The 26,415-nt window shown below is 37.2% G+C and overlaps 1 protein-coding gene across 7 annotated transcripts in view; it reads left to right on the forward strand.

Annotated features, from left to right (window-relative positions):
* The window catches only part of Asxl3 (ASXL transcriptional regulator 3), a 173,996-nt gene that overhangs the window by 52,811 nt on the left and 94,770 nt on the right, over positions 1 to 26,415 (forward strand). For all 7 annotated transcript variants that reach the window (XM_031365075.1, XM_031365076.1, XM_031365080.1 and 4 more), the window contains 2 exons: positions 11,535 to 11,643; positions 13,144 to 13,252. In XM_031365075.1, coding sequence (XP_031220935.1) covers positions 11,535 to 11,643; positions 13,144 to 13,252 — 218 coding nt within the window. The remainder of the gene's footprint in view (positions 1 to 11,534; positions 11,644 to 13,143; positions 13,253 to 26,415) is intronic.

The raw sequence follows: 26,415 nt of genomic DNA on the forward strand, positions 1-26,415 counted from the left end.
AGTTGAAATCTGTCTTCATGCTGAAATCCTCTCAGGTACACTTCTGCAGCAGAGGAGACTGTTTTCCATGATTTTTAAAAGATTATATCATTCTAGTTGGGCACGGTGGATCATATCTTTTATCCCAGCACTTAGAAGGCAGAAGCAGATAGATCTCTGAGTTCAAGACACCCCGGTATACAAAGTAAGTTTCAGGACAACCAGAGATATACAGAAAAAAAAACTGCCTTGAAAAAACAAAATAAAACAAAATCAAAAGATTATGCCATGTCTTCATGAGCCCCTGGTAGTTGGCTAAGTTCCAAGCAGGACATCACAGTGCATCACAGGTATTCTAGCCTGTCCATTTGCTTCTCCTTCAAGCTTTTCCATCTATTAGAAGCAACCTCTCATTCCCAGCCTTTACTAGGTTAGCATAGGCTTAAAGATTCACATTAGCCATCATTGATTAGTTATTTTTGTTAGAAGGTAGCTTCCAAAATTTTAAATGGACACTTTAAATAAAAAAACTCAACTTTTGAAATGTGTTTCTGAAAGATAGCTATACAATAATCATCAGTGTATACGAATCTCTTTTTCACTATGTGAATGGTTAAGATGACAATGCAAACTAAGTATTCTATATTTTTTACTGTTCTGTGTTCTGTGGTAAACACTTAAAATTTTACACAGTGTATCTACATAATAAGATGTTTTAAAAACCATCTAAGATTCTATTACTTATTAAACACCTCAAATAAGACATTTCTATTGGAAAATCTCCAAGCCACATCAAAAAGACTAGCCTGTTATAAGGCAATAACTAGAAGAGATGCCTGTTCCATAGTACTGATTGATTGTATGGATTTCAGTAAAAAGATGTTGTGCTCACTCCTCCTGGTTCGATGTGTGGAATTTATTTTGGGAGTTGAGGAAGTATTGAGAGGACTTTTAATTGTTTCTAATAAAGTACCTATATACTTCCATGGCAATAAATACCTATTTCCTTGTATAAAAAACATTAAAAATAAAATCAAGGGAGAATATATGATATAATTTTAGAAAAAATTGTGAACAACTAGCAATAAAAATCAGACTTTTTCTATTTTGAAAAAATTGAAAATAAATAGATATTTCTATACTAAAGAAAAAACTGACTTGTATTTCACATGTGGATGTATTTTCATGCTTGCTTCTGATTCATTAAAGAAATTCCAATAGAAACAGCTGACTTCCCTTTGAATTTCTTTTCTCCTCAGAGGCAACCGATATCAAAGATTTGCTAAGTATTATTATACTGTAGACTCCATATTTTGCTGTGATTACCTATATAAATATTTAACTACATTCATAGCTATTTGTACTAAACATTTAGATCATTTATAATTTTTATCCTGTAGCTCCTCTCAGTAAAAATAAGATTTTTTTTTCCTAGAGCTTATACAAAAATATAGGATTGTTGATCTACAGAACATGTAGATAGCTTCTTTTCACTAGATATTGCCAAATGTTTTTCCAAGTCAGGTTACATTAGCTTATATTCTCAGAAGAATATTTCACAATCTCCATGTCTGGATAGCCTCAGCCAATTTTTGGAATCACCAAGCTTCCAAATTTGTTCTTCTCCGTAAATTGTGAAATGTTATCAGCAATTCCTGAATGTGTGAGGAGCATAGAGAATCGTTAATAGAGTCAGACTGCCAGCAGCAGCAACATAGTGTCAGACTGGCCAGAAACTAGCACTGTCAGATCAGCTTAAGCTGTAATGCCTGTAGTGGGCAGGAAGATCATGATAGACAGGAGAAGCCATTAGCGCTTTTGCTAACAAAGAACACTGACACGCCAGAAACATACAGCCAAGTAGCCAGTTGGAATACAGTTTGAAAAGCTAGCAATGTAACACTTATAGGGTGATTTAAAACCATAGCTATAAATGTATTAGGAGATCCTTAAAGCAGTGGTTGGGGCAATAAGACGGCTCAGTGGGTAAGGACACTTCCAACCAATCCTCATTACCTGAGTTCAGTTCCCAGGACTACCATGGCAGAAAGAGAAAATTCGCTCTGAACAATCATCCCCTGACTTCCACACTTGTTTAATGGCATACATTTATACACATAGAACTATGCAGAAGAAGTTAAAAGTAAATGTGATAAAAAATTTAAAAGACCCTACACCTGTGCTCTTTTATGTGACAGATAAGGAAGTCATAGATGGGGTGAAGTTATTTTGTCTCAGGCTTTCTATTATGCAGGTAAAGATGTAAGCAGGCCAATTTTGCTTTATTTATCTTAGTCATCCCGTGGTTAATCTTCAATATTTGATGCAGGGGATTCTGGGAAATTCATTTTCTACCCTTCTCTAATTCCAGGATTGGTTTCACTTTGTTCTGGCTAGCTTTATCTCAGCGGGCTCTGAGGAGGCTAAGCATTACATGAGTTATTTGGTTTTTTTTGTTTGTTTTTGGTTTGTGTGTGTGTGTGTGTGTTTTCACTGCTAATATTCCAACTGAAATTTACTTATGTTGCCTCTATATTTCTATATTAATGTTGCAAAAAGTATGCAAAATTCCCAATCACTATGACCACAGAGGTGGTTTCGTCCAGCTATCATTCCTGGTGGGGAAATCAAGACTGTTTTCATTGATTGCTATGCTGGAATCACATTATGAAGGAGGAATGAGCTAACCTTCTAGATAACAAGCAGACTAGAGTAGATATCTTACATTTGTGTGCCTAAGAGCCCTTTCTTTTAGGCTTCATATGAGGTTTTGACTGTGTGCATAAGAGCCCTTTCTTTTAGTCTTCATATGAGGTTTTGAAACTGGTTGGAAGTGGTGAGCCTGTGAAGGTAAGCTGTGTAAACAGCTTTGAAAGACAAAGCATGAGAAAGAAGGAAAGCCTTGAGACGGTCTCAAAGGAAGGGGGAGTTCCTTGGCGCACAAATTTATCACTATGTAGTGGTTTGACACTCCTTTAGAATTTGTATTTTGAATGCAAAAATTAAGCATCGTTGGTAAGAGGATTCCCAACAAATGGCTTCTCATGGACCAAAGCGGAGTATTGAGAGCCATAGAAGCAGGGCAACCTCCTGAGTGTAGCTGAGCAGTTGGAGAGGTGGAGCAGATGAAGTGGAGATAGATGTCAATCAAGTACATCATATGAGACTCAATTGTATTTTGTACTCAATTGGTATTTCCTCCAGAAGGGAAGGGAAAGTCTTCAATTAGCAAAATCAGTCCCTGATTACTATGGCTGTAGCAGGAGAAAATTTGCTTGGCCAAGCGTGTAGGACAAATTGAAATAGGAGGTACTGAAATCAGGGAGGACATTGAGAGAGAATGGAATGCTCCTCTTGTGAGTGAGGGACAGAGTGATTAGAATGTGTGAAAGTAAAGAATATGAATGTAAGATGAGCTTTAGTAAGGCTTCCTACAGGGGAAAGGAATGGATTAATCCCATGCTTTAGCTAGGGGTGGTGAGAAGGAACCAACAGGAATCAGGAGGAAGGGGTTTCCCTTGTCCAGTGTATCTTCTCTCAAGGTAATTCTGAAAACATGCCATTCTCGGTTTTGAATAGGTACAGTTTTCAGTGCTCCCTAAAGTTTTTGGCTATGTCTATCTTTTGATTTTTAGAATCTGTACATGGAGAAATCATCACATTGCATCATGTTTTGTGATAAAATAGATGTCTTAGGGAATGGAAAGATGGCTCATTGGCTAGAGAGTGTAAGGATAGCTAAGAGGTTAGGGTTGGAGAGATGGTTCAGTGGTTAGGGATAGAAGGATGGCTTAGTGGTTAATAGCACTTATTGCCCTTGCAGAGGACACAGATATGGTTCCCACCACACACGTGGAGATTTACAACTATCCCAAAGTTTAGAACTAATGGATCTGACATTGTCCTCCTGTCTCCACAGTCACTAACTACACATGCAATGCATATGCATAGTTGTTTTTTTATTGATTATTTTATTTATTTGCATTTCAAATGTTATCACCTTTCCCGGTTGCCCCTCCACAATCCTCCTATCACATTCCCCCCCCGCTTCTGTGAGGGTGCTCCCCTACCCACCCACCCACTCCCACCTCACTTCCTTGGCATTCTCCTACACTGGGGCATCAAATCTTCACAGGACCAAGAGTCTCTCCTCACATTGATGCCAGATAAGACCATGCTCCGCTACATATGCAGCTGGAGCCATGGGTCACTCCTCCTTGGTTGTGGTTTAGCCCCTGGGAGCTCTAGGGATCCTGGTTGGTTGATATTGCTGTTTTTCTTATAAGTTGCAAACCCCTTCATCTCCTTCACTCCTTCCCTAACTCCTCCATTGGGGTCATACACATAAACTTAAAAAAAAAGAAACCACATCTTTAAAAATAGATGTTTTACATGCTTTTAAAAAAATAATCTTAGCATTTTGGCAATAAAACTAAATGTTTCTCTTAGTGAATATTCCTAGGTACTTTTCCTAGTGATTCCAATCATGTAAATATAGATAGAATTGTCTCATGTTTTGTCATCCCCAAATAGAACACATCCCTCATGGTTGTGTTTTGAGTATTCTTTTATTATATGGGTAGGAAACAAAGGTAAAAAGTAATTTTTGTAATTTTGATATATTGTTGATTTATTTGGTTAATTTGGAGGGGAGAACATAGAAAGTTGTGTTCTCTAACACCATTTTTGCAGTATTTTTGGAGCATGGCTTAGTATATCATAGACGGCCATGGGGCAGTTGTGTTAGCCATTTGTCATGGTCTGAAAGGATGAGAACTATGGATTGAACACAGTATGTGCTTACAGTTTACTATGACACCAATCTATCATGCTGGGTTTATTGTCTGCCCACTGGTATGTGTATTCAATATTTTATTTTTTGTAGAACAAGTTTTGGAAATTTGTATTTGGGATGTCCTTTGGCCTATCGTGGCTGGGAAATAGTACAAAGTATCCATGGGTTGACTGTAGGTGCTTTTGGATTAAGGGCAGTCATCCCTTTGGAATACACTAAAGGCAGTATTTAAATTCCAAATGATTTTCCTCTTCTTTGAAACATGCCTTAAGGCTGCCTCTCTTGAGTCCTCTGTCCTTTCATATGTACTCAGAAAATTCATCTCAGCTCAGCATACATTTCTATTATGTGCAAAGCACTGTCAGAGTGTAAATTTATTTGAGGATTAGCTTGACTTATATAGGGTTTGCATAAATGTTTGTTCAGTGAATAGAATTTTTTTTCTTTAATGATCTAGTTCTACAGAGGCATCTCAATTATGGGTCTGGATTCTCCACTCTGTTTTCCCAAAGCCCTTTCTTCCTTAATTTTCATGACTAGCATTACCTAAGGAAGACAAGCAGCCATTACCTCCTACAGGCCAGCTCATTATAACATCTGAAATCAACCCTTAGGAAATGGTTGTCATATGCAGTGTTAAGTGGAGACAGGCTCAGCTAACTTAGCATCTACAGTATCTGGCTTTTGTTTGTGTCTTTCCCTTCTCCTTTTAATATTCTAGGGAAGGGGCCATTCTGTGGTTTGAGCACCAGATGGTTCAGAGAGCATGGGCCTGGGAATGAAGTCAGAATTTGGTTTCGTACTTAGCTATTATTTGATATCTTTCTTAGTGTCCAGGCCTCAGTCACAGCTGTAAAGCTGAGAATTGTGTTGACACTCTATGGTGGCTGTAAGGAAAATGGAAAATAATTGCAAAGGCCTAGACATACTATAGATGCTATGGTGGTCATAATAATAGATATCCATTGCTATCTTTCTCCTCATTTATTTTCTATATTATGTTTAACAAGCTATTCACCAAGTTCCCCATGTGTCTGTGTATTACCTTAATTTTTACTATGAGGTAAAATAAAATTGAATTTAAATAAAACTTTACCTAGCCAAGTTTTGACATGAGCCCTGAAATGTCAATTTCTTCCCAGTTGATACTATTTAAACATTAAACAGTTGCTCACTTTTAGTAGTAATGGTAGGCTATGTAATAAATAGCTTAGATAGCCCTTGAATACTTACAATTTACCAACATAGTCCCCAAATCTATCTATGCTTTAGCTCAATCTCAGAGTAGTACTTATGATATAGTAACTTTTACTATTTTCATTTCATATTTGATAGATCATAATATTCCGGTTAAATATTTAGCAAATAGCCCAACCTCAGTTGTGCCTCGGCTGACTCTCTCTGGAGTCTTACTTGCTATGTTTGACTGCTTTTTATGCCAGGTGGCATGGCAGTGTGTAACAGTTGTATGTGACATTGTCAGTATCAATTTGCCCTTGTGGAATATACCCCCCAAAATGTCTGTAATTGGTAGGAACAGCCTTGCCTTACGTTAGGCAGAGCCTTTGAAATTTATATAACAGATTCTATCCTCTTTTATATTTAGAATGAATTTAGATGATTTCTTGCTGTCCATATAAATACTAAGTTAAAATAATCAGTAAACGATTATCCTTCTACAGAAGAGTTTGCATTCCATGATGACAGAGTAGTAAGTGTCCCTATGGATTTCTGCAGTCCATCAGCCAGTAACATGGAGGCTTTATAAAGTGGAGAAAATTCCAGCCTTCGGTACTAAGAATAACAAATACTTTAAGAAGACTTGTCTCCATATAAGCCAACAGACAATCAGAGCTGTGTGTTAAATTTTAAATCTGAAGTGTCTTCTTAAAATATATGCATTAAGTTGGAACACAACTAAATGATGCTATTTGATAATTATCTCTTGCCTTGGTGGCTCTACTTGATGAACGAGCATTAACACTGCACTTGTTACTTTTCCTTAGAGATATAAGGAATACTGAAAGTCATGGAAGAGCTGGAAATGGAACTCAGTGCCTAACATGCACAGAGCTCTGGGCTTGATGTCTTACACTGAAAAATCACGATGTAGATATGTTCCCATATAAATTTACAACATGTCTTCCTTTGAGCCATCTCGCTTTGGTTCCTATTTATTTTATACTTTTTTCTTTCTTTTTTTTTGAATTCCAGTCTTGTTATTCCCCACCTCTCAGACTCCACTGAGCTCCCTGGAGACTTTCTTGCACAAATCATGTAGATTCTATTCTCAAAATCCAAATGTCAGGGTTATTGCAGTCCTGTGAAATGCACCTTCTGTGGTGGGTTATTCATCTGTCATTGCCCTGGATATTTTACATGCATAGATTAGTCACATAATGTATCCACAGGTATCTAGTTTTCAAAGTATTTCAGTTTTTACTGACGGTAATATTTTACAGCTGCAAGTTAGTGTGTTCTTGATTTTCTAGGGTATTTTCAATCATCTATGTTACTGATGTATCGCCAACACGCGCTGTGTTAGTCAGTGTGCCTACAAGGCAACTCCTTCACTGGCAATAGGATGAGTTTTTTCCCATTGCCTGGCCTATGCCTAGTAAGCAGACAAACAGCCAAAATAATCAAAGATTCATTATTCATTTTTAAATATTTCAAGAATATGATTTGTAAAATATAACATAGAGTAACTGTACATGTTCTGAGCATAAACAGTTTTAGTTCTCACCAAGTAAGCCAAAAGAACCCCTATCTATATTTAAACTATAACATGAATCAACAGATAGTGCATCATTTATTCTTAAAAATGTTCTTTATAAAATGAAGATATTTTCTCAAACCTTACAGTGGAAATATTTGTAAGAAGTTATTATTCATTTCATTCTGAAAGGAGAGTGAGCATATTATTATTTATATTAATAGCACTTAGCATTCTCTAATAAGAGTGCTACATAATTACTTATTGAACTTCTTGAGTTTTTAGACTTATGTTGCATAGCATTGATTTTTCGTAGTCACATATTTGTAAAAGGAAATTTAAAAACATTTACCAGAAGCAGATTCTATCATTTTTATCAAAATCCACATTAATGTAATAACATATTTTAAGAATTGTGTGACTTAAATAGTCTTCTAAAATACTATTTTTATGTGTGAAGGAGTGGACCCCTGTCAAATCTGGGAATATTCTTTCAATCACATTTCCCAGCACCCTTCCTTGTTTTTTAACATTACTTATATAGACAAGCTGTCCATCCTTAGCACTCAGAATTCACTGTTAGTAAATTTTATGTGTTCCATCAGCAATTTGATGATAGAAGGAAACGGTTTTTCTGTATTTCACATAGCACCGGAGCTCTGCAAAGTGTCTCTGGGGGTTCTTTGATGTCTAGACAGTTTAAATTATGCCTGCTCCCTCCCTCCAAATTCCACCCCTGTTCTGCTTCAGGGGTTGTGGGAAATGAAACAAACCAGAAGGGTTCCACGAGCCTTTAGTCCAGGGGGAAAAGCTAGCAAGTTGAGTAGGTCTACTCTGGCAGGTGTATAGGAAACGGCCCAGTTACAGGCCCTGTAAGGCAGAAGCAGGGAACAAAAACCATGCTTATTTATTTCTTCTTATATTTTCCATATGGAAATAGATGCACATTGTCAGTAAAGTGAAAACATCTTAGAAATATTAGCAAAGGAGTCACAGTCACCCTATAGCCTAATGTTTCTATTTTTCTTCCCAACCTTCCCCAGGAGTCCAAATCCAAGACTTTAGTCCCACTCTTGAACATTGTCTTACTTATTGACATGGTGAAGTAAATTGTTCTTTGTATGATAAAACTAATTTTATTTTCTTCTTTGTCCATTTGTTTCCCTTTCATAATTGGATGTCACCGGTTCTCCGACCCATCCTGTTAGAAAGTAAGTAGCTCCTGACCTCTCTGAGCTATTTTGTTAAAATATTGATGCTTTCTGATTCTGCTGGCATATATGTTCTGTTTTGGAGCTCATGTGTTCAACTCTGATGGTCAGGATTAATGTTTGTCTCAACTGTTTGGAAACATCTGGGGGTGCAGATGTGTTTCAAGCTCCTTCATAGTCATAGTTGTGTGTGTGTGTGATGCTCTATGTTTTATGAATATAAAATAATAAATTTGTACAAATAAGGCTTTCATTTATTTCTTTTGTATAACAGTGAAGTGAGATGACACATAGTTTTCAAGAAAAACAGGCTGAGTTATCTAGAATATTGAATTAAGATTAATAGCCACAAATAAAGATGTAGGCTAGAATACTTTAAAGGTTTATTTTTCCATTGAATATATTACATTGGATTTATTGCTTCCCTTTAAGAAACATTGGTATCTGTAAATGAAGACATTTTATTGTTTCTAAATGAGATAGATCAAAATAATGATATATAGATAATATTTTATATAGAAATGCAATTAAAACTTTAAATAGGGATGACTAATCAGATTGACTTGAGTTGCAAGAATATTTTAATTCATCAAGAATGTGAATATAATTTTAAATCAAACCATTTTTTGTTTCTTTTGGGAAATATTTGAGGAAATTAAAACAGTTGTTGAAACCTTTATAGTGTTATTATCTTACAATTGTGAATTATATATTTAAATTTTTTTCTGTGGTAAATCTTGAGCTTATTAAGTTAGTAAACAATATAACTTATTAATTTACTCTGTTCATTAGAGCTTATTGTCTGTATGAGATGAAGCTGACATTAGCCATAGCATGAAGCTGTTACTAAATAGCCAATTTATCATCTGCAATCATGTTTACCTTAGAAAATGTAAAGTGCAGGGGTGTTATATTTGTTCTGTATTCTCAGTTGCCTTTAAATCTACATTCCTCTTAAATGTTCTAAATCTACACACTTGGAATTGTGTATATTAGTAATGTCATATGAAGAGCAGGAAGGCTTTTGTGGAGTTTGATGTTAGCTAGACAATTCTATTAAGTTATGGTTTTAAGGATCTACAGTGTGTAATTTTTATGGATTACATTCTATGTGACTTGTCATGTTAACATCTTGTCATGTCCCTGCAGAAAGCCTGAATTTCTGACAGTTTTACTAATTTAAAACTCCTGAAATCTGGCATATTCATTCCCAGCATCAATTTTTTCTGTGCTTTTTGTCTGGAGAGCAGAATATAAAAATTACATATTTTGCAGTGTTCAGTATAACGTGTTGCATTATTTATCTGGAATTCATTTGTAGAGAGATAGTTCTAGGGAGATGAATCTATTTTGTCTTTATAGCTATGGCTGGGCCCACTTACATATGAGCAAACATCTTTCATCAGGGAAAATAATGAAATGAGGCCAGTGAGCTTGTAGTATCTTCATGAGGAGAGACATTACATAAGGCCATAGTACTGTTCCCACGTGAGTCAACTGTTATAGCCACATTGTTCTCTGACCAAATTTATATTAGCACTCTTGTTTCCTGTCAAACCCAATGGAATTGTATTTATATGTTGGCACAGAAAATCTGCTTCCTAAAATAATAAAGAAAGACTCACATTATTATAATGCTTCCAAACCTTCAGGACACAATGCATTTCCATGCTGACTTGCAATAGTGTGTTCCTGCAATTCAGCAATTTTGGGTTTTTTATTTTTACCAGCAAGCTTTCATAGTAAATAAGAGATTTAATCATCTTGGCTTTTAGAAAAAGTTAGTAGCATACAATTTTAGTTTAACCTAATAGTTCAAAATTTGAAAATTCGTATTTTAAAGGCTCCTTTGTTTCAACATATTTGAGGTTAAACTCTTGTAAGTCTTAAGGGGCTTGTGGAGTAGAGTAGGGCAGTTCTAATCAACACTAATTTGACCAAATACTAATCCTTTGGCATAGTGGGAAATAAAATGTACATAGTCATATAGTCTATGTGCACGTAGACATTAAGCCAAAGCAGTGTTTATATCTTTCACTTACAGCTTGCAAAGGTATTAACTTGCAGGCAAATTGCAATACATACAAAGTGCCCTTTATCAATACCTCTGTAAGGAATTGAATATAATCCACAAATGTTTGTTCCTGTGTTTCTTAATATTTTCAATCATAAATGTTACATTGTTTTGTTTTAAATATTGCTGTAACAATTTGTTTCATCACATCTTTAGTACAGAAGTCATTTTTATTTAGACAAAGTGCTCAAACACACATATATGACATTGTAGAAACTGTAGGAGAGATACAAACATAGATACAAATTCTTCCTATGCCATGGGAGCAATTTGATACTAGAAGCAGCCTAAATACTTATAATTTCAAATCAGTTCTCCCCTGGTTTCTTATTATTCTTTTGTTATTTTTCAGTCTCTGAAAAGGTACAGGCCTTGATTTTTTTTTTTTTTTGATCGTTCAAGTGCAACCACTATGTTATCTGAAATATTTTTACAACCGAGGCTTCATTGCACTATTTTACAAAATAGTACAACATAAAAGTTTGAGACTTGGTTTCTTTAAAGTACAATGTTGGTTGCCTTGTGAATAAAAACAAAGTTTGTGTTTAGGAGACATTTTGCCTGAAGCCTGTAAAACAGATGAATCTGATTAACTTTGGGGAAACTGGACTGGCCCGTCATTGTAATGTAGATGTTTCAAGGGTGGGAAGATATTTTAAGAAGGCATGTAAAGAGGGTTTCTTTTTTTGACTGAGAGAATGCTTTTGCTTAATAAGTTGTGTCTCAGCTGGGCTCATGTTTTGCTTTTCTTTTTTCCAGTGGAACCTCTCCCTTAGCCTGTCTGAATGCCATGCTTCACACTAACACTCGAATAGGGGATGGAACATTCTTCAAAATCCCTGGAAAGTCGGGCCTTTATGCTCTCAAAGTAAGTTGGGTTGTTTGGCATACCGTGTGTCACACAGATTTTGAAATATATGAAGGTAAATACAGTTGGATTTTTATGAATGACCTCAGTGCCCAGAAGGTTTTCAGATGCCATAGCAAGGGTTTTGTATGAGTAATAAATCGTGACAGATTTCTTTAAGGAAAACCTCAGAGTTTACTTTATAACATGGGGGAATGGATAGAGCTGTGGCTTCCGCAGAACCTCTCCATTCTCTGAGACTTACAGGGAGGAAAGTCTCGGCATATCAGCTGGAGTGTGAGGTGAGCAAGGTTACCAGACACGTCTTGACCTACTGTAGTCAGGTCTGTACACTTCACACATGTAGGAAATTACAGTGATTTAAATCAGGTGTTCAGTGTGGTAGCAAATGATAAGCTGGAGAAAGTCAGGGGTTTTGTTTGGTTTGGTTTGGTTTTACCAATAATGAATGTGTGTGTGTATAACATATACTTATAGAAAATAAAAATTTAAGCTATGAGGTATGGAGATAAATATTAGAAGAAGCTTTGGATGAATGCTTCTTAATTATTTAGTGAATTCCTCATTGTTCTTGAGAATGGGAAGTGACACATGAAATAGAAAATTCCTCAGGACAGCAGCTTTTGCCAAAATAATTAAGAATATGATCTACCAGAATAATTAATTATAATCTACTATAATAATTGGGTTTAGTGTGTTCTACTAGATTGGCTAAGTTAAAAACAAGTTATTGATTTAATAAAAGATGGGTTGTTTTTAAAGTTCATTAATTTCCTTTGAGAAATTTGTTCTTAATGCCAAGAGTTACATCTGGCAAAGTAATTCTTTCTTAACTAGTAATTCCTCCTATTCTTCTTACATTGTGTGTTATAAAAAAAACAACACACGAACATTAAAATTATTTGTATTTTTCCATTTGTTTTTGATAGCTTACTGGGTGTTTCATTTATTGGTCAAAATTCTGAGATTTTTATCCATTGATCTTTATCAGAAGGAACATAGGATTGAAAAGTGAAAATTGTATATATCAAGAGGAAATCTTGTGTCTAGGTTTCTTTCATATTTATGTATGTGTTTATTTCATGTATATGGGTGTTTTATCTGCATGCATGTACAACAGAAGAGGTTGTTCGATCCCATAGGACTACAGTTATGGACAGCCGTGAGTTGTGTGGGTGCTGGAAATGGAACCAGGATGTCTGGAAGAGGAGGCAATGCTCTTAACTGCTGAGTCGTCCCTCCATTCCTGGGCATAGATTTTAGAAGTTTACTTAGAAGCATTTAGCATAGTGATGGTGCTTTTTCAATGTTCTATTTTTCCCTTCTTTTATCCTAAGGACTAATTTTTCCATTAAAAGTCAGTTGGTACTATAATTCTTTCACACATATAATGATACTCTAATGATACCTCAGGATTCTGAAAACATTATTCAGTTGAGTTCAGTTGTTAATACATTTGTAAATCATTTTGTTGTTGCTGTTGTTTTCAAAATCCTACAGAAAGAGGAGTCATCATGCCCAGTGGATGGAACATTGGATCTAGTCTGTGACCCAGACCTGGATGGAGCTGAGATGGCCGAGGCCAGTGCCAATGGAGAGGAGAACAGGGGTGAGTGTACCTGACTCCAGCATACACACCTTTGCTCTTTCAAAAGTGATATCATTTAAATGTTAAGTCACTACTTGGCCTACTCCACCATTAGAGATGCAATTTTCTGCTACATTTTTGTCAATTATTGACTTTTGTTTTAAAAGCTTAGCACCCAAGAAAACTATGACATTCTTTCCCCTTTTGTTTATTTTAAACAGTCCTTTTCCTGAATAACTTTCTTGGGTGTTACCAGGATCTGTATATCACTCCCATATAGTAAGAGAGGGTTCCTGGGTGCTATTTCTACTTTTGTTTCTATGATGGACTAAGATCAGCGTTGTCTTATGCCTAATGGCTCTAGTTTTGTTGTTTCTTTGTATTTGTAAGTTAAGGTTAGTGTTGCTATTCCTCAAAGAATCAAGACAAAGTTAGATGGATTTTCATTTCACAGAAGCTAATGTGCTGGACCTCAGCCAACACTCTGGTCCCACAAATGGCCACAGATCATTCCTGGGGAGGAAGACTATCACATTAAATTCTCATCTGTGGACTCATAGGAATTAGTAAATTATCTTTAAGCAAACAAACCTTGTAGAAGTATAGCATTTCAGTAATAATCCCGAGTCATCCATTCAGCTCCTAGCACAGTGAACAGCCCTTTAACTGTTTAGGTACTCTTCATGGCCCCAGAAACCAAATGCTACTTCATTCGTAGTTGAACTGTAAACAAGCTTGTGAACATTGGAAACATTTGAAACAGATTCTGTCCTTACTAGAATGGCTGCAGTGTTTCATACACGTTCACTATGTTGCTTTTGACTTAGTGTCCATGCTCCTCTCCCCTTTGAACACTCCTTCTGCCATCAGGGTAGTATTTTGGCTGGGCAGAGAGACAGAGCTCAGGCATTCTAAATGGACTGGCTAGTAGGGCCTCCTCTTGTCTTTGTACACATTGGAGGAGAGTCCACCTGGGTCAGTCTTGGTGTTATGCTGACTGTGTGAGTGAGAAGTCAGTATTCTCTCTATCTCTATCTCTGTCTGTCTCTCTGTTTGTCTCTCTGTCTGTCTCTGTCTCTGTCTCTCTCTCTCGCTCTCTCTCTGTCTCAACAATATGCTCTCATCTTCCATGAGCCAAATACTGCAAATACTTTTCTCATCAACAAGAAACAGCAATTCTGATCATCTGTGCTCCAAATGCAAGGACACCCACATTCATAAAAGAAACTTTACTGAAGCTCAAAGCACACATCCCACCCCACACAATAATAGTGATAGACTTCAATAACCCATCATGGAAACATAAACTAAACAGAGACACAGTGAAACTAACACAAGTTATGAACCAAATGTATCTAACAGATATTTACAGAACATTTCATCCTAAAGCAAAAGAATATACCTTCTTCTTAGCACCTCATGATACCTTCTCAAAAACTGACAATGTAATTGGTCACAAAACAGACCTCAACAGATACAAGAAGATTAAAATAATTCTATCCATCCTATCAGATCATCATGGACTAAGGCTGGTCTTAAATACTAACAAAAACGGTGGAGAATACACATAAACATGGAAGCTAAACTCAATGGTCAAGGAAGAAATAAAGAAAGAAATTAAAGGCTTTTTAGAATTTAATGAAAATGAAGACAAATCATACCAAAACTTATGGGACACAATGAAAGCAGTGATAAGAGGAAAACTCATAGCTCTAAGTGCCTCCAAAAAGAAACTGAAGAGAGCTTACACTAGCAACTTGACAGCACACCTGAAAGCTCTAAAACAAAAAGAAGCAAATACATCCAAGAGGAGTAGATGGCAGGAAATAATCAAAGGCAGGGCTGAAATAAACCAAATAGAAACAAAAAGAACTATACAAAGAATCAACAAAATCAGGAGCTGGTTTTTTGAAAAAATTAACAAGATAGATAAACCATTAGCTGGACTAACCAGAGGGCACAGAGACAGTATCCAAATTTCTAAAATCAGAAATGAAAAGGGAGATATAACAATGAAATATATCTTAAAATAATTATTCTGTTTGTTGAATATTAACAGTTGAAAATATTAAAATCATGTTCTACAAAAATATAACTTTTCTTTCTTTTATTACTTAGGTTTTAACAATGGGTAGAAAAAAAACTTTCTAGTGAAAATTGAGTAATTTGACAGGCAAGAAATATGTAATGGTTGTTGCTTACCCATTGATGACAGCTGATATGAAGAAGTGAAATAAACAAGTTTCTACTGGAGAGTAGATAACCTCTTTCATGAGGTGAGGGAACAGGGATTAGGGTTGAGAGGTCTGTGTAGAGGGAACAACAATTATAAAGGCCTAGAGGTAGCCGAGTACTGGGAAAATTACAGAACTAGCAAGAGATGGATACAAAAGGGAAGTTTTAGTAAGACACAAAGTCACAAGGGCATATTACTTAGTATCCTGAGGTATCCAGATATTATTTTAAATGAGATACTAAACCATTACATGGTTTTCAGGTAGAAAGACAATGGACTCTATGGGATTCTACTAAGATTCCCAAGTATAAAGAAAGTGAGATACAAGTACAAAAACCAGAGAGGCAAGTTAGAAAGCTTTGCCATGATCTAGTAGGAAGGGGACAGTGCTGACAGGGAAAGAAAAGCCGTGGATGGGATGGCCATGACTAGTTTCTGGATTCATTTGTGGGATGACACTACAGAGCTGCTGACAAATGTAGAGTAAAGGTAAAGGGTAGAGCATGATTTTAATATTTTCAACTGTTAATATTCAACTGTTAATATTTCAGGAAGCAGATGAGATTTGGCTTGCTTTCTGCTTTTATTCAGTCTGAGACTCTAGTAGCGCAAGCCATAGATTTCGGTGGATTCTCACACCTCAGTTAAGCTAATCAAGAGTGAAAATACTTTCTCCCATTTTAAGAACTAACCACTCTAACCCTGCTTAGTTCCGGACTCATACAAGATCGGGTGCATTGTCATCCTTAGCTGCACAGGATGTTTGATGCCAGTCCACTTTAGAAACCTTGTCCCAAGATGGGGGGAGATGTAAAAGGAGAAGGGGAGAGAGAGGTGGGAACAATGGGGAAGTCAACGTCTACTGGGTTTATGCCTTTTTGATGAACATGATGGAGAAAGCTTCGAGGTGTTCAAGCATAGCTTGCATGTGATGGGCATATGAAGGCTAGAGAAAAGAAATCAGAGAGGAGTACAGACAGTTTCAAGGATTTAAGAATTTTGGAGGTGGAGAAAAATAAGTGGGAAATGCTTGGGAGTGGGGTATAATCAACACAATTGTTTTTCTTAATGAAGACCAATTATTGGACTCATTATTTGTTTACTGGTAGGAGCATTCCAGTGGAGGATAACCAGATCCCATGGGAAGAATGTTGTACTGCCATGTTCTTAATAAGATAAGTGAATGACATCCAGGCCGGGGAGAAGGCTGGCTTAGTTCAGGGCACAGGCATGATGGAAAGCAGTCAGCAGGAAACTCAAGCTCTTCCAGTAGAAGGGGAGGTGGCAATGTAAACATGTACAGAAAGGATCTAAAGAAGTTAGCTCTTCCTGTTTCAGCATTTTCTATGAAAAGGATGTCAGTTTAGTAGCCACAGTTTGGATAGGAGAAACATGCTCACAGACCTAAGGAAAATAATAATTAAGTCTGTTTATGCATCTGAAAATATTAAGGCCATACTCCTACATTTATCAATGTTGGGTATAATAGAACAGCAACCATACTGTGGTTTTTCCAAGAGTTAACATTGTGGACCACAGGTAGATTCAATGGCTGTTGGGTCTTGCTAAATGTGACTGATGATGCAACCTAAGAATGAAGGAATGGAGAATGTATGGAAGGGAGATTTATGGTTTCCACAGTGGTTAAGCTAGATGTTGCTAGTACACTTGATGGATGGCTTTACCTAGAGCAAAGATTACTGTTTTTAATTTGAATAAAGATGTAAAAACTTACAGAGGCCCTGGTTATGGAATTCAAGAGTGATCTTTATGAACATTGAATCTGAAAAATACGATAGAAATAGTATTGATAAAGCCTACCAAGTAAGAGCTAAAGTTTTCCAGAAATAGAGGGTAACCCAAGAGTTGGACAGAAAGTACAAAGTACAGCTAGGGACAGAAGTCTGTAACTAGCATACTTACCTTACCTGGATTGGGCAAAGGCAAGGGTACCTTGAAGTAGAACAGCTGTGATAAACCATGAACATTGCTCACCAGCTCAAGCATAGTAACAGGAGATAGAGGAGGCTGATAATGTGCCCCCTCTCTAAGAGTCTGGCAGCCACTTAATAAGAGGAAAATGAGTGACTGGGAAGGGATTGCTCCATGATCTAACTGCCTTTGAGTCATCTGTGTTCTTGTAATGAATTACAGTAAACTTACTGGTTCATCAGCTTGGACATGGACTGATCCCTGAGTAAAGCTCCCCCCAGAGTGAGTCCCACCCCTACATTTGCTCTAATGACACAAAACACAATACTGGGGCATCCAATGAACAGGGACAAAGAATGGTCCAAAGGAACAGTAAGGTTGCATAGATCACCCTACAACCTATTTCTAGGCTCAATAATACAAGATATGTGCAAAAGACAAAGTCTGCCATATGGCAGTATTTTTGGGTCCTGGGACACATGGGAGACAGCCAAGATTTGTCAATCAGGATGCAAAGTAATGGTTCATAAAAAATGTTGAGATTGTAGAAGGTTTGCTAATGACTGACCATGAATTCCAGAGGAGACAAGGATTTTAGTGACTGGGCATGGATAGAAGATAGGGGAGAAGCCCTCAGCCAGTAATTAACTCAAAACAGGGATAAGCAGACTTCCCTAATTTGACATGTGATTAGTTACTTCACAGAATAACTCAGACCCACACATATCCAGCAAATGTGACCCAAATTAGATTTCCTGGCATAGCCTTTGAAGTTGCATTAGGGAAATTGCTTTGGGGAAATCACTGAAAGAATAGTAAATAGCTTATTTCCTTGAGTACTCCTTGGCTCACCCACCTTTGTATCTTATTGCAAACCATAATTACTTCTTGCAGGACAAGCATATTTCCTATCCAAAAAAGTACCATGTATAGTGTGGAAAACCTAGAGAGTGAAAATATATTGAGTATGGGCTATGTCCAGCCTTTGCAAACAGCCCACCTTGCATGTACTTACATATATTTTGATATCCACAGCTTTTCTGTGATGCAGACACTCGCTAAGGCTTTGTTATTTGATTTGATCTCAAAGAACAGTCTTAGAAACCTCTCTCTCACACTGTATCCAAGCCCAGGTGTGTATCTGACACCACAAGCCAGTTTCAAAGTATTCTAAAACTCTGACTAGAACGACAAGGAACAGTTATCAGCTCTCATAGAGATAATCTGCCCTTCCAATATGAGCCCTGAGAAAGTTTTCCACGTGTGTGGGTGTGGATATAAGGGAGAAGCAGGGGAGAAAAGCACAAAATGATGAGGAGTGATGGGCCCACAATCTGTCCTTCTGTTTGTAGCCCCCTCATTTTGCCTCTTAGGTGTAGAGACTGAAAGGATCTAGGTGGATAATAACCAGTAATTGCTAAGATATCTTTAGCACAATTGAAAGAACCAGCCTGGTATCACTGAGTTATTTAAAATTAATAACGATAAATCGGCATTTGTTATTCTATCAGAGAGAGGAACAAATATGTATAGGAAATGAAAATGTCAATAGTGAACTGGGACTGGAGAGATGCTTAAGAGTGCCTATTGATCTTCAAGAGTTCACGTCTCAGTTTTCCTGACTCCAGCTCCAGGAGATCTGACCCCTTCTTCTTGCCTGTATTAACACGAATAGATAAACACACATATGCTTAACTTGAAAATAAAGTAAATCCTAAGGATAAAGCTATATCAACCAATATATATTATAGTGCTATACTATCAGAATGCCAGCCCTTTTAGTAGAATTCAAAGCACTGAAGGCCTACCTTAACCTTCTCTTGGAGTCAGCTGACTACAAGAACCAATTCTTAGAAAATGTCAGCTTCTTTTCCAAAATATATTTATTAAAGTTTTGTTGTCTACAGTATGGAAAAGAGATATATTTTTGAAAGTAGAATTTTTGTGACAAAGAACTATGGCTGTGCCCATGTTTCTTTGACTTCTGAGCAGTCTTTGAAGTGAACAAGTATTGAACACATAGACTTGAAAACGTAAACTGCTCAAATTTTATAAGCTAAGCTCTGGAGATCAAAGAGTGATTTAGGTGGATCAGCTGATATATCTGTGTTGACAAGCCATGACAAGTTATGCCTATGTAAGTATAGATCTGTGTCACACAAAGAAAATATTATGAATTTTATGATCTACTTTAAACAGATTTATGAGTGTGTTTGTGTCTGAGTTGTTTTTTGAGCATAATACACAGGTGTATCATGGTTTTCCTCACATATTAAGTTGGTTTACAATGTATTACTCTCTTGCAGGACTCATAATATTTTATAGTATACAGTCTTTACCCTCTTCATTCTCTACTTAAAAGTTGTTATTAATGAGAAAAAGTGTCTCTGTTATAGCCGTAATACATTTCATGCTTAAGATAAACAGTAAAGTATTCCCTTTAATAATGAAACCAGAGAATATATAATTTTAATCTACATAGATCAAAAAAGAGGTGGGGAAGAGAAAAGAAAAAAGTTCTGCTTGCTATTAACACTAGTGGCTACAGGGAGGAAGCCACACACAAGCCAGGGAATTAGTATTTTTGAAGTTTCCATTTACAGAAAGGGCAGGGGAAGATAGGAGAGGGAATAGGGAGAGAGAAAGAAACAGAGAAGAATGGAGGAATGGAGGGACAGAGAGACAGAGAGAAACACAAACACATATCCAATATTTAGACCTTAAATCCCAGTATATATAATGATTTCACCATTTCAAGAATTTTATATGACTCTTTTTCATTATTCTTTATGGCTAGTTTTACAAGTGGATTTTGGTTGTGTGATTCTTGGCAGGGTTGTGTTAATATAATGAAACATTATTCAAGTCACTATTTTCTTTGGCTGAGAGGTTACACTTTGAGGGGGTCTTAGTGTGTGTGTGTGTGTGTGTGTGTGTGTGTGTAATAAAACTATTAAAAGTGAAAGGTGTTTTAAAATGGCTCAAGTGTATGGGTAATATCTCTGTTAATACATCAACTACACAGAGACCAGGAGCTTCATGGAATATGTGGAAAGTTTCTAATGAAGGCTTGAGCTCCCTGCAGGAATGCTTACAGTGTGTACTTATTCTATAGCATATTCACATCGGAAGGGGTGGGGACACAGATAGAAGGTTATAAAGCGGATTATGACTTGAGCTCACTACATTAGTTACCTTGTCCTACTGCCATGGCAAAAATACCCGAACAAGGCAACTTAAGAAAGGAAGAATTTATTTATTTATTTTTCCTCCCAGTTTGAGCAGTGATTGCATAGCAAAAAGCAGTGTTTCATGTTCCCCCCTGTCAGGCAGCAGAGAGATAAATGCTGGTGCTCAGCTCATTTTTTCCTTTTTAAATTAACTCCAGATTTCAGTCCTTGAGATGGTCCAACCAACATTCAAGGTTGTCCTTCTTAGTTAATCTCCTTGGAAACAGCCTTAAAAGTTACACCCATATGTCTGTCTCCTAGGGGACTCTAAATTGAGTCAGGGTGACACTCAAGATGAACCACCGTAGGGTCTTGTTTTGCTGTTTACTTGCAGTGCCCCAGTGTGACATGTTTAGTGGTACAACATGTCTACACGCATGTGCTTGGGGTGGGATATGTAGGATGTTTTAAGCAGACTTCCACTTGCCCATTGAAGAAGAGATAGCATGGGGTGGGGGTGGGGTAAATAAAATTTCCCTTTATCTAGCATCTCTGCATTTTAGTCAATAGCTTGTTAACTAATGAAGACACCTGCTCTACTTTGGTGGGCTCCAGGAACTTAAGTATGTGACAATTTTGTTGTGTTAGCTACATATGGAAGAGAGTACAGAGAAAAGAGAATACTTTAGAGAAATGACCATGGGTGGGATGGAAAACTTCCTCTGCCCACGCCTTCCCATTCCTCAGGCTTTCATCTCTGCCCACAGATTTCATAGTTCGTGAAGAAATAAAAGAGGTTTCCAAAGAGCATTGTGCCCTGATTTGTCTTAAACACAGTCCATTTAAGGAAACTTTTTTAAACAACATATCCAGGGAGATATCAAAGAATCTTCCACTCAGACCCTACGCGTTTTGCTCTGTGCTTTTGATAACCTTTATAGCAAAGAAGGGTTTCCTTATGCTGAGTCTTTTGTGCTTTTAATTAAAGCAGTTTTCTCCTTTCTTCTGCTGCCCCATGATAGAGAACAGCTGGTTACCATCTCCTCCCCACCCCCCTTGTCTTCCCCAAATGACTCACTCCCCCTCCTTCAAACATGATTTAAATATTCCTTCCAGTTCTTTCATCCATCAGGGGCCTCTTTTTCCTAAATCTCCCTCCTTGAACTCTGAACTCTGTTCATGTATAAATGGGTTTTAGTCAGTTTTAACAGCTCAGAGCCATGGAGGAAGAGAAAGTTTGCTTTTCAGTGCAGATAAAGTTCTGTTACATATCATTTCCCAACCTCTCTTGTGTTACAAGAGGGAAATTTTCATGAAACGAGAAAGATGAGGAGTGTGATCTCATAAGAAAAACAAGCTCCCTCAAATAAAAATACAATTAAAGGTACGCCCCAATTATTCATCTTAACAAGCTAATTTTGATTTATATCATATGAGACGTACATCAGAGTAAGGCAGCCCTGCTCTTTAAAGACTCTGTTCTCCCTGGTGCCAGATACTCCATTTTTTTGCCTGTAAAGTGACTCTTTATAAGTGTTTCTCAAACAGCTATCTGTGTGCCTGGCCTGACTCTTTACATACTGACATGAGAGGTGATTAGCAATAAGCTTGTTAGTGAAGCCCTTGCCCTTGGCCCACACTTGCCCTTTGCTCTTAATACTTTCCGTGGACTTTCCTATGTTTGATTTTTCTGGGTCTATTGTTCTATTTCTATGCAGCTATTCCAGAAAACTGAGTAGCATGGAAGACTGGGGTATCTTTGCCAATATAAAAGAAATAATTAGGGAGCTGGGGTGATAACTCAGGTGAGAACCTGAGTTTGACGCCCATCACCCACATTGAAATCTGTGTGCAGTGGAAAATATTTAACATTCCAGCATTGGGAACGTAGATTTTGGGGAATCACTGGTCAGCAAGCCTGGCGGAATCAGAGGATCCCATGTCCCGGTAAGATACTTGTCTCAAGAAGTAGGTGGGCAGTCTAGGAGGAAAGACATCAGAGATATACATACAAGTGTATTTAAGCACAAATATATGTGCACACACACTCATACCTTGCCAGAGGGCAATCTAAAACAGGTGTTACCCCGTACAAATAGAATCTGTTATGTTTCTTTCTATTATTCTGAGAAATCCTTCCTCTTTGTATGATAGCTTGAAAGTTACACACCAAGAAGCTATGACTTCTTAGGTATGCTTTTCTTGTTAAATATGTCATTTTAGGTTGCTGCTTTTTCTTTGTCTAATCGGTGTTTAAAGGGATGCTTTGACATATACTCAGAGGTTTTAGCAGGATGAAATTGGAATGGCAGACTAATCAATGCTTAGAAGGAGTGATTCCTATCACCACATCTGTGTAGGAAATATTTATTTTCCATTGGAACGTCAGTGTTTTGTCCAGTACAAACCAAAGTGTTTATTGACCATTGTTTGACATTCTGAATCAGTTGTGGTATACCCAGTTCTGTGATGGGCAGCTGCAATTTGCTAGTTGATATCAGCCACAAAATCATGAAGGAGAATCAGGAGTTTGTTTTTTGTGACAATCATGCAAGTAAATGCACACATGCAACATACTTATGAATATACACCCATACACAATGTATACATGCATGCACACACATGCACAATATATGCATACACATGTACACATGCATACACACATGTAAACATGCACACACACATGTATACATGCATACACATATGCACACATACATACATGTATGCCCTTATTAGATTTTATTATTAACTTGTCACATCTGGGAAGAAGGAACCTTAAATAAAGAATTACCTCTTTTGGACTGCATGTGTATGAGGCATTCCTCTATTTCTAATGGACATAGGGGAACCCAGACCACTGTAGATGGTGCCATCCCTAGCAGGTGGTCTAAGCCTGAACAAAAAAGATGCCTGAGATAGTCAGAGAGCGAACCAGCAAAGCAACATTCCTTCATAGTTGCTGCTCCAGATTTCTGCCTTTAGTTGATGCCCTGACTTCCCTCAGTGATGGATTTATTTTTTTAGATATTTTCTTTATTTACATGTAAATTTCTCCATTCCCAGTTTCCCCTCCAAAAAACAAAGAAACAAACAAAAACAACAAAAACAAACCCCTGTTGCCTCCCCCTTCCCCATGCCTGCCACCCCACCCTCTCCCACTTTCTGGCCCTGGCATTCCCCTACACTGGGGCACAGAACCTTCACAGGGCTATCTCTTGAGAAGCTCTGACAGTACCTGACTAACACAGATATAGAGGCTCACAGCCATCCATCGAACTGAGTACAGGGTCCCCGGTGAAGGAGTTAGAGAAAGGATCAATGGAGCTGAAGGGTTTGCAGCCCCTTAGGACGAACAACAATATGAACTAACTAGTACCCTCAGAGCTCCCAGGGTCTCAACCACCAACCAAGGACTGCACATGGAGGGGTCTGATTGTTCTGGCAGCATGTGTATAGTAGAGGATTGCAAATTCGATCAGTGATGGGTTTTGACCTGGAAGTATAAGACACTTTCCTCCTTGGGTTACTTTTAGACACGAGTTTACCATAGCAATAGAAAAGCAAACTAGGAAAATATAATATTAACACCTTATTCACCATTACTTTTGGTTTATTTTGGGTTTTTTGTTTTTGCTGTTTTTGCTTTGCTTTGTTTTCTGCAATAAGGCTCCACAGAGCCATTGAAACAGATTTTGGAAACTTAGTAAGAATTTCTTTCTCGACTCTATTTTATTCATACATATTATTGTGTTGAATAATATCAAGATTCTTAATGGTTAAGGTGTTGAGACTTTTAATGGCTTCTTTGGAAAATTGCTATTTCTGTTACTTTATTGCTAGCAGTCTTCTGCTGCTGGTTTGTTTTGGCATATCATATCTTTGGAGTGTTTTTTTTTTTTTTCAACAAGAAAGCTTGCTTGGGTCCAGTTGACTGCCCCCACCTTGGCACAGGATTCATTTCAGAGCAGACTTCTCCATAGGCTGGATCCAAAAAGGATTAAGGAATTACTTTTCTCTGAAAGAACTGGAGTCCAGGAAATTTTTAATTGGGGTCAACTGAGTTGCCTGTTCTTTTGTATGTCAGTTTTTATACTTTCTGGCATGCATTTAGTTGCTGCATCGATCCAGAATATCTGCTTACACAATTTCAAATGTAAGTATTACACACAGAACACATTGTAATCCATGCTGAGTCCATTGGGCAATTTCCCATGTGGCTACTACTCTGGAATCACTCACTTATTGATCTGTCAAGACAAAGTATAGTTATCACTATTATGTTTCCACTGGCAGAGCTATCATTGGGATTAGTTATTTTACACCATTGTTCTTTGAACAAAAGTATTTCTTTTTTATAACAAAAGTATTTTGGTTTTATAATGTGTACATGTATGTGTGATCAGCTACATGTGTGGATAAAATCTACAGATTTATAAAGGAGATCAAGAGGGGGCAAGAGTAGGTGATATGGAGGGGGGAGGTGGGCATCTGTGCACATGAGAGAGGAAAAATGTCTGTCTCAGAGCCATGAGTGGATGATGGATGCAAGAGGGAGGAAGGACAGGCATAGGAACCATAAACACATACATTAAAATGACATAATGGCATCTCACACATTATATGATGATTTAAATAAAGATAAACCTCATGCTCCCACAATAGAACCATGTACATTTTTGTGTTTATCTTTTGAAAATGGTCTATAGTTCCCATTAGAGGCTATCATATCAAGCAAATTAAATATATTTAGGAAACAAATATCATATATTTTCTCTCCATTTTCAATCCTATCATACGCACACACACACACGCATACATACATACATACATACATACATACATACATACATACAGATATGCCATAAAAATAGAAACATAACTATTTGGAGAGCAAAGGCTAAAGGTAAGAAAGGGGAGTCTAAGGATGTGAGGGGGATCTGCTCAATGTCTAATGTGTGTGCATACCCCTGTGTTTATGAAACCATCACTATAATGCCCGTTTACTCTCTCCTTTTGTGCATCTCATATCATTCTGCACATGAATGAAAGTGTTTAGCAAAAGCTGAGTGACTGAACTAACAGTTAATAAACAATAAGACCTAATAAGACCCAACTCACTTTTAGAGAATTACTGAAACCACACGGGTGGCACAGTGTTGCCTCCATTTCTCTGGTATCTATTCATTGCAGTATTTTTCAGCTGCTATATCAATGGCTTTTCTATAGGAACATGCTGATATTTGAGGGTGTCAGCTCTGGTTGTTTTAAGAAACTACTAGGAAACCTCAGAAGAAAATGAATAGAAATGAAAATGGTTGAAGTCAGCACCCTTTCCTGTAGGAGGCGTTGAAGTAAAGATCTCTCAAAAGGGCTGTTTCTTGTGAGAGTGGTCTAGTGGGACATACAGCAGCACCAGAAGGAAAGGCCTTCCTGACAGTGGCTGAACACAGTCCAGGGACCAGCATGCACTGCGGTTTGTACCCTCAGCACTCCTGCCATTTTATGTAAGCTTAATGACTTTAGCTTTGACTTTGAAATTTTATTTTATTTTCTTATGCAAATAAACAAACAAGCAAACAAATAAGTAAAACTGTGGCATTCCTCTTGAAGCAAGGTGCTGAGGACAGATGGCACAGGGAAATACATCTGTGCTTAGTGCCTGTTTTGTGCAACTTTCAAGCCGTTTGCAGGGCATATTTTTTGAGTTTGCTTTCCTATGTGTCTTAATTGACTTTAATATATATTTTTTTCAAAAGATTATTTTAATTAAAACATTTTATATATAAATTTTTGTCATACAAACTACCTTTGTTTTCTTCTTCTTCAGTTCTTGATAAGCACAGCAA

The sequence above is a fragment of the Mastomys coucha genome, unplaced genomic scaffold, assembly GCF_008632895.1.
Source record: "Mastomys coucha isolate ucsf_1 unplaced genomic scaffold, UCSF_Mcou_1 pScaffold13, whole genome shotgun sequence".
Lineage (NCBI taxonomy): Eukaryota > Metazoa > Chordata > Mammalia > Rodentia > Muridae > Mastomys > Mastomys coucha.